The sequence below is a fragment of the Zea mays genome, chromosome 5, assembly GCF_902167145.1.
Source record: "Zea mays cultivar B73 chromosome 5, Zm-B73-REFERENCE-NAM-5.0, whole genome shotgun sequence".
NCBI classification, from domain to species: Eukaryota; Viridiplantae; Streptophyta; class Magnoliopsida; order Poales; family Poaceae; genus Zea; species Zea mays.
In genome coordinates this window covers 143935113-143947323 of record NC_050100.1, presented here as the reverse complement: position 1 = coordinate 143947323, position 12211 = coordinate 143935113, and the positions used below count along the sequence as shown (strand labels likewise).

The window sequence follows — 12211 nt, the reverse complement described above, 5'->3', positions numbered from 1 at the left end:
AAGTTTTAAAAGTCCTAATTCACCCCCCTCTTAGGCGTCACCCGTTTCCTACAGCTATTAATAATTGTTTTCTAATAACTGGATTATATGTAAATTTGATTCAAAATAAGAATATGTTTGGAACTGTTCTAGGTTACAACGTTAGCACGGAGCTATAGTTTATAATATAAATTTAAATAGTTTTTAAAAATATTTTTAATATAAATAAAAAAAATAAAATGATTTATGTAAATATCTTCTGTACATTCACAATTCTAGCTCCACGATTTTATGAAGCACCTAATGACATACTCCTCTAACTTCACTAAAAAAGAAAGGCTATCTGTACATTATAATATCTAGCACACAGTAAATGCACACTTAAACTACTGCATAGAAGATCCTTACAGAAAACCATCACCATCACTTTGTGCTTTTTATAGAGGATAAAAAAAGAAAGCACCTGACTTTCATGTTTTTAAGAAGATACATTTACTTTGATCAAACATATCAAGCTCTATAGGCTTGAACTCTCAATTCTCACGGCTAGTTATTCGACATTTACATGTATCGAAAATAAGACAACAAAAAGAAAATCATAGCACATTGATAACTAATGAACATTACATCATATATTTACTGCTGCAGAAAACTCGCCACAGTGACTTAGCCACACTGTCACGCTCATAGTACAACATACACCTCTAGTGAGATGCCGGCTCCATATGAACAACTCAACTTCTTTAATATCCTCTAGACCCGGTTTCTTGTACTCTTGCCAAATTAAGGTGCTGACGGTGAAGGCGAGGATGGTGGCTTGAAATCTGGATACTGCATACAGATCAAAGAAAGAATGATGAGCATAACCTGATGCAAACGGTGTTTTTACGCAGATGGCTAAGAAGTTTCAGGTTTACACTGACATTAGGGTATGGTGACTGAGGTCTGGGCCTAGTAGTGGCAGGAGATGATCCCGTGGCAGCGTCTGCTATAGGTGCAGAATTGACCACTGCTGGTCCTTCAGTCACGGTGCTGCTAGCCTTCGTCTCGACTTCAGACTCCACTGACGGTGGCGTAGGGGTTGATGGCGGCTTGAGATCTGGGTACTGCATGGAATTCCAATTGCAGAGTAATGAGTGTGACATGGGCATTCAGGCTCACTTGTGCAGTGGTTATAAATATAATGTTTACGCTGACATTTGTATAAGGTGAAAGAGGTGTTGGCGTTGCAGGATCTGATTCCGTGGTGGCTTCTGCGGTAGCGTCCTCTGCTGGTGCAGCTGTTTGTGTGGCAGCAACTTGAGTCGCTGTTGCTAGTGCTGGTTGGCTTTTAGCATCGCCAGGTAAAGGTAGTAGAGCCTGCCCGATTTCCTGTAGATGAAATGAAGGAATTTCGTAAACCATAAATTTTTGCCATGAATATTCAAAAACCATTTTCTATGGAAAACAATGTTGGCTGGCAAAAAAGTCCAGAAAGGAGTTACTTCGAAAACAATAATTCTCATAGAATTTCACCGGTAACAGTCCCATTGCCACTGGAGGTTCCCGGCAATCTTTTAGTAATTTCACAGGAAATGGATGTGCAGTGTCTAGGAGCACTGCCAATTAATAATACCACATATAGGAAAACAATTCATGGAAAGATTACAAATTATTGTGGGAAATGTTCAATACCATATAAAGGCCATTTTAATTACACAATATACATATTACTCCGTACCAATAGGAATAAGAGCATCTCCAAGAGCTCCCTAGAAAAAATAACTCCTCAAAATCAGTTTTAAGGGGCATCTAAAAAATTAGTGGGGTAGATTTTAATCCTTTCTCCAACAGATCCCTTAAAGCGGCATATTGTTTCTGGGGAGCCCAAAACCCCCCTCATTTGTAGCTACAAATGAGGGAGTTTTAAGGGCTATGAAAAAATTGGGAGCGTTTTAGGGGAACTGTTGGAGACACGTTTTTGTGTTTTTTCCAAAAAAATTGATTTAGGAGAGACTTCTGGGAAGCTCTTGGAGATGCTCTAAGACCCCACCTCTATAACCAGAGACCCCCCGCATCACTCCCCCGCGTGGGCGATTCTAGCGGCACCCTAGCCACCGCCGCCCCACTGCCCCCCCCCCCTTCTCTCCGTCTCGCCGCTGCCAGAGGGGCTGGTTGACATGCCCATGCGGGCCCCTAGGACGGTGGCGGTGAGGCATTGCGAGCGCCTAGATCCACGAGGGGAGGGATCCGCCTAGTTGGCATCGCGAGCGCCTAGATCCATGAGGGGAGGGAACTCGTGGCCGGGGCGTGGTTTTGGTGACCTGGCGGAGCCGTGCGCTCGTGTGGGCATCACATGTGGAGGCGCGAGACGATGGAGATGATGCTCGCGGAGCAGCAGCTGTTGGCGGTCCGACTTGATCATCGTCGTGGCTGGCCGTTGCGGCCCTCTTGCGCGGATCTAGGACGGCTGCTCCTGGAGGCTCAGGGAGGAGCTCCAGGGGTCGCACGCTGGTTGCCGCCGGGTTCCCAGCGTGTTGCCCACTGGCCCTCGCTGGCTACTCGCTGCTGGCCGACGTCGCAGGTAGTAGTAGTACCGTAGTAGTAGCATGACAGACATCTCTTGGTGGTAGGGGTGAGACCCTCGTGGTGGCTACGCTCGTTGGCGGTCACAGTGTTGTGCGAGGTGGAGGGCATACCACGTCGGCTTGGATTTCTCTGTCTTGTGGGTGGTGCCGTGGTGGCACGACTGATGGCGGCCTGCTCTGCTGTTGTTGGTGGCCTGGTAGTTGCGCAGCTGTTGGTGGCCGAGCAATGGTTCTCCAGTGACAACATGGTGGCGTGACCGGCAGGACCTGGCTACCTCTTCAGGGCGTACAAGCGAGGGTTGAGGCTATCGGACGTGCCGGTGGTGGGCGTTGGTGGCCGTTCGACAGGCTTCTCGTCGAAGGCTACAATCACTGCCCCACAGGAATAGCTCCTCAATCGTGTTAATCGGGACGGGTGGCGGTGGCGAAAGCTTTGTCCGCTCTCCGGGCCGATGATGACGACACCGTGGGGCGCCGTTTACTTCCTTGGAAGCGTCTATTGACATGTCCCTATCCCTTTGCATAGTGTGTTATCTTCCGGGGCGTAAACCCTGACCTTCGGGTTAGGCAACGGCGACGCCATACGTCGCACCATCCCTTGGAAGTCTCGTTCTGGAGGATCGCGCCGTCCGACTCACTTGGTGATGTGTGCTGCGCGAAGTCGGAGCTGCTATGTTGATGAGGTGCGACTTGGCTCGGCAATGATGACACCCAGTGAACTCTTCCGGGTGTTGTTGGTTTTGTTTGTAGGAGTTGGTTTGTGGTCTGGTGCAGGAAGTCAGAGCTACTAAACCTGGGTGCTAAGCTCGGCAATTATGACTTGAGCCAGGCTATATGGACCGCCGACGAGGTGTGAGCTGAGTAGAGCAAAAGTGTTGTGTGGCATGTGTTGATGTCCCAATCCAACCAACCGGTTTTTGTTGTTCTAGTTGGTTCAAGGGTTGTGCGGCGCGTGTTTATGTCCCAATCCAACCGCCCGCTGTTGCTTGGGCCCTTGGCGCTCCGGGCGTCTGCTTGCTCCTGGTGCTTGGCGTTGTGGCTCCAAGCTCGTTGGTGAAGAACCGGAGCTGCCTCACATAAGGTGTGTTGAGGCTACTAACAATGGCACACCGCGGTCTTCCACCTTATGTGTCGATGTTTGGGTCTAGGCGTCGTCGAGTTCCTTTGGCCGTGTGCAGCCCGTCTTGGGAAGTCGGAGCCACTCGTCCCTCGTATTGAGCTCGGCAACGATGACTCTGGATGGGCATTGTGTGTGTGGCTGCCGTTGTCTCCATTGGTTCCTCCGCCGTGCACTCTGCGTAGGTTTTGGGCCCGGTTTTTCCTTAAAACAAGGTCAATTCAATTCTTCTTAATTGAGAGATAGAGCTCCTGCTATTAGGTTTAAAAAAAGGTTAATTAGTTGTGCGTCACTATAATTTTTCTGGTTTTGATATATGCCATTGAACTTTTTTGGCTGGTATTGTTGCCATTAAACTTCTTAGATTTGGAATACGTCATTTTATACTGATTTCACTGAATCACGTCCATCGGCAGGTATGCCTATATTTGTATTGTCCATCCTACCCAAGAAAAACAAAATCAACGGTTTTTGGCAGGAAACCGGTGATTTGTTTTTTTAAAATAAATTTTGAACAAATTTTTTAAAAACTGATAAAAAAATCGGCAAAAAATACCGTTTACCGCCGAGAAATATCTGAAAACCAATTTATTTGAATTTGTGAATACAAACCAGTTAAAAATTTAAAACAGCCAAGAGACATCAAAAACCGATCGAAAATAGCGGTTTACCGGTGGTTTTTAGCGGTAAACCGGTGATTTGAATTTTTTGAATTTCAAAGGCAAACCGATCGATTTTTAGCGGTGTATGGCAGCCGGTGGGAAATGTACAGGCGTACAAAAATGCATAGACATAATTCAGTAAAAACTTTATAAAACAACATATTTCAAATCTAAGAAGTTCAATGGCAACGTTACCAGTGAAAAAAGTTCAATGGCATATATCAAAACCAGAAAAAGTATAATAGCACACAACTAATTAATCCTTAAAAAAGTACCAATAGGAATACATCACATTTGGCTAAGGAATATATGACAAAACATGAAATAGCTCAAAATAAAAGAACATATTGAAATCTAAATAGGTTTTACTTTGTTTGTAATAAAACTCCAAAGTATGGACAAATTTAAGTGACTATTATTTTTTTTGTATTTCCGAAAAAACACGGATTTTCTCTTTTCACAAAGAGGTGGGATAAAAAATAATAATAAAATAACTAGCATGGGTCTAAAAGCAACACTAAGCAAAATTAGTACAAATCATCAATAAAAAATCATATTTGAGAAAGGGACTATAGTGGCACTGGATAAAACTGGATATGCATTCCAAATCTATCATCAGGCAACCAAGGTCACCAGCTCAGCACGCACTTAAAATTATAATTGCTATAAATTTATTAGACCATAAGAGTACATAATCTACAATTGGTTTATACTCTGCAGATTCCGTTTTCAATGGTATGCCACTCCTAGTAATCTTCAGATAACTCATTTATGCGTAGCCATAAACTCTTGGAGAGCGAAAGGGACTCTAGCGTAATGGAGAAGGCTTCCGAGTAGCACCTCCAGGTCCTGGGTTTGATCCCCTCGGGGGCGAAATTTAGACTTGGTAAAAAAATCCCCTCACTGTGCCCCACCCGCTCCCGGGTTACGTCCTGCGCGCCACCCTTCGGTTGGGCTACAGAGTGGGCGGTGATGAGCCGCTAGTGGTGGGGGCCAGGGTTCGGAGATTTTCTCGATAGGGACCATGTTTCGGTCTCTTCTTAATATAATACCAGACAGACCGAGGGCCTGAGGCTCCCACATTAGTGGAGTCTGGGAGTGATAAACCTACGGAAGCTCCCCCCCCCTCAAATACGAAGAAGTGAACATGGATGTATGTGAAAATATAAGATTCCAATATTTAATAATAACTGCTCAATATTATAGCCAACTACCTTTATTTCGTCAATAAGCTCCTTCGGAGCAACCTTCTTGTTAAAGAACTCATCGATCTGTTTAAGTGTCTTTTGTCGATCCTGTGAGCATAATAAATAGATGTAAGGTCTCATTATTGCAAACAATATTTTATTCAAACCTCAATCAGAGGCAAGGACCTCCCTCCATAGGCAGAGCTAGAATTCAGATATAGGAGGGCCAGTCCATAAGTGTCAACAATGTCAAACATTAATATGGGTTTAAAAATAGTAAACTTGATTTTGGCTTAAAAAACTATAAATCATCTTTAATTTTTTTTTCAATAAATGCTAATTGTTTACTTTGAAATAAAATGAGACATTGTTCATAAAACGAATGATTCACATTATATTTACTTTAGCTACTCACGTGGAATTATACTATAAAAAATATAACTTGAGAAAAACACAATAGAAAGATGTATTTTATTTTTAACTATACTTTTTTTATCTTAATTGAGGCGTTATTTTATCTATAATTTTTAGGATTACTACAACTAATGAGTAGTAGCTGTAGAATATACTAATCATCCTCAGGGGGGCTAGGCTCTTGCCCGCCCCCCTTGTCTCCGCTCCTGCTCCCCCCTGACATAGGTTTAAGAATAGACCCACTGAAGTCTGGCTGGGAAAGAAATATGTACCTCGGCATACAAGAGTTTGGTTACCACTAGCTGAACAACAGCAGCTGACCCCAAAAACTGTAGCAAAGTTTCAATCTGCAGGATGGATCACACATGATCTGTATGTAAAAAAAAACAATACCAGAAGAAAAGAAACACTCCAAATGCTATTACCTCTGTGTAGGCAAGTACTCCCAAACCAGTAGCTGCAGCGAGACCAATTGTCACAGGCAAACCATCTGAACCATCCTGTAAGTTTACTAAGCATATTCAGCATTCAACAGCCACAACAATAAAAGTTATTAAAATCAATACATTGAACCCCTATAATCTGCATAATACATTTCAAACAGAGTAACGAAGAAAAAGGTGAAGATGACAACTTACCCCAAATAATTCGCCCAAGTCAAAGCTGAATCCTTTTGGCGGAGCCTTCCAGGGAAGGTTACTGCTCTGCAGTGAGGCACTAGCAAATGGTGAAATTTTGTTGAGTGGATAAAGTTGTTATATGGCAGCAAACACAAGCCACCTAAAGCATCAAATACCTTCCATCCTCGGCTTCCTTCTGCACCATCCTTCACTGCAAAAGCAGCTTTGTAACCATTGGCTGTCACAAGCTCAGCAACTAGTTCGGAGTTCCCATCAAATCTGACTTCCACAATATTCATATAAATGTTCAGAAAATATTGTGACACTGCATTAGTGATGGAAGAATGAGAAGCCAACATGTATCCAATTTAATAGAAAAATACAGGCACAGTCTTCTTTTTGAGACAGAGGTATCATTAGTGCTAGTCTTTTCAAGGACAAGTATCTAATTATTAACTCTCCACGTAATTCACATGTATACTCTTTAAGAGGTATACATAACTGCAGTAACTATTTACTTGCTATAATCCCAATCCAACAAATCAGTTTGTTCAAGTCATATCTAGAATACATACAACATCTCTAAGAGTCTTTCTAAATTTCGCTCTCTAAATTATCATTTAGAAAGTCATTCGCATAAAAATCTCTTTCTATATCTTTCTACTCACCACCAACTTTTCTATATCTTGTTTGCACTCTAGAGAGTCATTCTTGTTTTCTATCTTTGGCTAGCGAGAAGTCCAAGATAGAAGATGGCTACATTTAAGTAACCATTTAAAGAAACTGTTGGAGGGTATTTTTTACCAAAATCTATATTCCTATCAATTATAAAGAATATAAAGAGTTTTTTGGAGCTGCTCTTATTACATGAGAACTATTCAGCTTTCCACATTTGAAGGATGATTTTTTCACAAATAACTTTCTTTTGCATTGCTATACCAGCAAAATGATTTTATGATAGTTAAGAAAAATCAACTATGTGCTGATTCCGTGGCAGTCAAAATTTTCATAATTAGGAGGATTTCATCTTTGATCCTAAAAAACGAAAACAGACTAAATTTCAAGTTAATTTATTTTTTGAAATTTTGACACACCATGAGAGCCTGTACCTACTCTGCAGGATTGGTTCTTCAAATTTGATATGGACTCATTACCATAGACTAGTAGTCACTAATCAGAAGTGACAATGCAGAGGACTTGAAACAGTTAATACCATAGCTATTCGTTGGCATGCTGTTTTGAATGAAATGCAGAAAAATTGGTTTCTTCAAATTGTGATAAGGAGTTAATTAATCCAACTGGGAAATAACTAGAAGTATCTACACAGAACAAAGTACATTGCAGTTATTAACCAGGATCTGATGTTCTCACTTGTCAAGGATGATCAGCGTGGTGTTCTCCGGGTCCTTGAACTTTAGTGTCAACTTTTTCAAGAATCCGTTTTTGTCCTCCCCGTTGTAAGGTACGGCAGCAGCCTTCTTCTTAGCCTCCTTGAGATCAGGCGTGCCGGCCTCTCGTGCATCCTTGAGCGGCCTGATGTCGACGAGCTGCGCGTCGGGCTCCTCGAGCAGCCGCTGGTAGGCCGCCTTGGCGGACAGGACGGAGTAGGGCTTGGAGCTGCCGCCTCCGCCGAGAAGCTGCGCAAGGAGAAGCGGCACTGCGATGGCCGCGACGCCTGCCGCGACGACGAGAGGGTTATCGTTGACGAAGTCAACGAGCCCGTCGAGGCCGAGCTCCGGGAGCGCGAACCCGCCAACATCACCGCCGGAGTCGGACGAGAGGCGCAGCATCTCCTCGTAGGAGAGCGGCGCGGCGAGTGCGGCGCCGGCGCCGGCGCCCGCGTGCGCGAGGCCGAGCGCAGCTGAGAGGCGCGCGAGGCCCCCGCGGAGGCCGCTCCTCGGCTGCCTCCGAGGGCGCGTGGGACGAGTCAGTATCGTTGGCGCCGCGGAGGAGAGGATGACGGCCATGGCATAACGATGGCGGCAGCCTCCGGCGAGTGGCGGGGAGGCGGAGGCGCGGGGTCTACGGAGCGACGAGCCGACGAGACAGTGGCACTGGGGAGGGGCCGGGGGGCACCGCACCGCTGGGGATGAGGAGGTCGACAGGTGGTGGTGAGGTGCCCACTGGGAGGGGGCCACGTGGATAAAGAGATCAGAGCCGGCGGCCGTGTGCGCGAGAGGCTGGAAATTTCTCCGGACTGAGATGGGAATGGGACGGCGCTTTTTTGATGGAAAAAACAGCGATGCTAGTGTGTACCAGGGTTAAACTTTTCGTTATTTTTTAAGCTCATCGAAAACGAGTTTTTAAGCAAATTTCATTTTTTCCAACCGAGGCGGATTTTCAAATTTAGCAAAAACGAATTTCATATTTTCGGCCAAAAATCCTGTTTTTTCGAGCAAAAATCCAACTTTTTCGAAGATTTTTGTTGTTTTTACCTAAAAGTGATAACTAATTTTGGAAAAAACTAAACTTTTGATAGGATTTATTTGTGATGGGTATAATTTATGCTGCACAATAAATAATAATAGTTTCGCATATAACTTGTTCAACAAAATTAATATGCAACTAGTCGGTTGCCCGTGCGTTGCGACGGCTCACAAAAATATCCATCAAAAAGATGTCAAAAAATTTTATTGGTTGTCTCCGCTCTCCGCATAATATTTTTTTATTTGATTAACCGAGTCAATATCATGGTAAGGGAAAGGTCATGTAGACATGCGATGCCGAGCCATCGAACGAAAACTATAGGCAGCAAATCAGGGACCCCATCCCTCATCTCCCCCACTTCCAAGGTTTCGTAGAACAGAAAGGGAAGGGAAGAGGCAGTCATACATATTCGTTGCCGAAGAAGGGCACGACGAAGTCCTGGGCATCTGGAGTCGATATATGTAGTATACCGCTAGATACATATAGGGAGAAAGCACGCAAGCGGAGAAAGAAGCCTAACCGAAGCAGCTTTAAACCGAGAGGCACCCGCACCAGGCGTCAGTCCGAAAAGGGTGAGAAAATACGAGTGCCTTCCCAGCCCTAGACCCGCCGAGGCGACATAACACCACCACGAACTCCGTAATATATGTCGACTGCTGCCACGCTATGAGCCTTGGTTGTCCAATATCTCAGATCTGAACTCCTCATCGACAATATAACCTAAGCGTGGCCGGCGCCACTGTGTCCTCCTCGGTGGCACGCACGAAGAAAAAAGCCAGGAGCAAGACCGACTCGCCTGTACTCACGTCGACGAGCGCCGGTCGGCTCGCGGCTGTAACTATGGGCGGGGGCAGCAGGTTGGGGAGGAAGAACAGAGCAAAGGCCTAGAAGATGAACGGGACGCCCAACAATGACGAAAACGATGGTGCGTGTATGCTGTAAAACATCCTCGTGCACGTGCAATAGCCACTGCGCAGGTTGATATTGGGACTGGTGTCGGACGAATATGGGGAGGAGGCGCCTACTTCCATGCCCTCTTGTGAGAATGGGTGGCGCGGAGGCGAAGGTATGATGGGAGAGAGAAAAGAAGCAGGTTGGCGAAAAAGGTGGCGGCAACTAAGGCGAGGACCATTATTATCGTGCGGAGGTATAAATGGCTAAATGAGTCGTGTCTGGCGGGCCGACTCAGGGCACGACCTATTTAATAGTGTCTGGGCCAGCCTGGAACGAGTGTTGTGTCGTGCTTGAGCCGTAGCCTCGGCCCATAGTGCTGACCCGGCCTGGCACGATTATATTTTTTATTTTGCAAAAAATAGTATATACATATGTACAATTTATATTCAATATTAAAAACACTTGACCATGACGTTCTATTGATTAGACGGCTTCATCTAGTATCTCCCACCCTTCTTTCATTAGGGCGTGGGTTTGAACCCTATCTTCTACACCACTTTTTAACATTTTTACGCTAATTTAACCAAATGACGACTAACGGGCTGGACGTGGAGGTTATCGAGCGATGCAGCGGGTTAACTTAAAATAAATGTGAGAGGTTAATTATAAAAATATGACGGAGGACGACTTTTGAAACTGATGCTTTAATATAGTAAATATTAGAAAATATAATTCAAATGAAACACAAAGCAATACAACTTTACAATAGTGACTTATAAGTTTATATAAATGATTTATATAATATAAAGGTTTACATAATTCAAAGTTTCAATATACATAGGACACGGATAACTCAAATGCCCTCCTTTACGTATGGTGACCATTATAGGTGTACATTCGGGCCACCCGGCCCGGCCCGGCCCAAAGCCCGAAAAGGCCCGTATTGTTTGAATTTTGGGCCAGCCTGACCCGTTTGAATTTCGGGCCGTGCCGGGCCGGCCCACGGGCCTAGCCCTCGGCCCACGGCCCGGCCCGTAATTGCTTAAACGTGTCGGGCTCATTTCGGGCGGCCCAAAATTATAAAATCCCGAAATTCACATTAGGGCCCGAAATTCATTTTTTGGCCTGAAATTCAGTTTTGGGCCCGAAATTCACATCAGGACCCGAAATTCACATCAGAGCCCGAAATTCAAGACAAACTTAATAAAACAAATAAAAGATAAGACAAATAAATTTGACCAAAGCAAACTTAATATTTGTATTAAGTTACCAGAGCTATGCAATGACTACCACGTTTATAAATCATTTTGTTAGAAAGAAAAAGAGTATAGTCAGCTCTATATAAAGTTCGTAAGTTGAGTTCATTATCTAATGTTCATAACAAAAATAAAATTACATCACATACTCTAATTCAAAGCTACAAAAAACATCTAGCTAACATTATCTCTAGCTTTGTGTTCTTTATCAAGTACATGAAAGTGTCGAATGAAGTGTGATTTTAATAAATATATGAGCCTTTTCGTGCCTTTATATGGGCCATTTCGTGCTTGCCTTAAACGGGCCGTGCTCGTGCCCGCCCATGCGCCGCGACCTCGGTCCAAACCCGACCCGATATATCGGGCCGTGCCGGCCCGGCACTAAAATATTTCGTGTCGTGTCGTGCCTGAGCCGTGTTTTTTTTCCGTGCTTTGGACCGGCCCTTCTGGCCCGGCCCAAATGTATACCTATAGTGACCACCGATGCTATGTCGATCCCTGCATTTTTAGCTTGACTCATAATCCTCATGCACGATTGAAACATCCGGCTCCCCGCTGCGCCTGCACATCCTTCGGATAGAGTAGTTCTAAGGAAACTAGAACAGACGGCGCCCCTTCGGGCGCCCTATCCCTGAGGTAAAAAGGGATGAATATTTGGTCATGCCATATTAAAATTCAGTAGAGGATTTGATAAATCATTCAGCATAATTAGTGCTTCAAGGATTCAATCTCTCACAAAACAGCAGAGCAACAAAGCAATGATCGGTCGAAGCAATGGAGTTTGATTGTAGTAAGGTACTAAGGTGGCTACCTCATCCTCGGACTAAGAATCAGAACTGCCACTGGATTCTTCCTATTTTTACGAAAAAATTATGTTTGAGAAAGAACAGCTATCAAAGGTGCATGAATCAAGAAACAAGTGCAACATATAAATCCACAAATAAATTACATCTTCTGGTTCATCCTCGTCAGAACCACTGTCAGAACTGCTTCTCGCTGTCTTGGTCAGTCAGAATAATGAGCCTTCCACTGTCACCTGCTAGATCAAAGATTTGGTGGTTCTCACCGATAACACTATATGTATATCC

At 44.4% G+C, this 12211-nt stretch overlaps 1 protein-coding gene across 2 annotated transcripts; it reads right to left on the bottom strand.

Moving 5' to 3' along the window:
* Nucleotides 1–383: 383 nt before the first annotated feature.
* Nucleotides 384–8735, bottom strand: LOC100192599 (Rhodanese-like domain-containing protein 4 chloroplastic). 2 transcript variants are annotated; one of them, XM_008682832.3, is made up of 9 exons: nt 7918–8735; nt 6723–6825; nt 6565–6630; nt 6352–6426; nt 6199–6273; nt 5540–5620; nt 1177–1350; nt 903–1085; nt 384–810 (listed from the first exon to the last, which is right to left on the bottom strand). In XM_008682832.3, exons 1-9 carry the CDS (start codon nt 8511–8513, stop codon nt 763–765), a joined length of 1401 nt encoding a protein of 466 aa, XP_008681054.1. In that variant the 5' UTR covers nt 8514–8735; the 3' UTR covers nt 384–762.
* Between the last annotated feature and the right edge of the window lie 3476 nt (nt 8736–12211).

Bases quoted from the DNA above. Each gene is read 5' to 3' on its own strand.
- LOC100192599 (XM_008682832.3), bottom strand. From the start codon at position 8,513: ATGGCCGTCATCCTCTCCTCCGCGGCGCCAACGATACTGACTCGTCCC. The intron at 6,826-7,917 runs GTGAGAACATCA...TGTGGAAGTCAG, and splicing joins ACGCTGATCATCCTTGACAA to ATTTGATGGGAACTCCGAAC. The intron at 1,086-1,176 runs GTCAGCGTAAAC...AATTCCATGCAG, and splicing joins CTCTTTCACCTTATACAAAT to TACCCAGATCTCAAGCCGCC.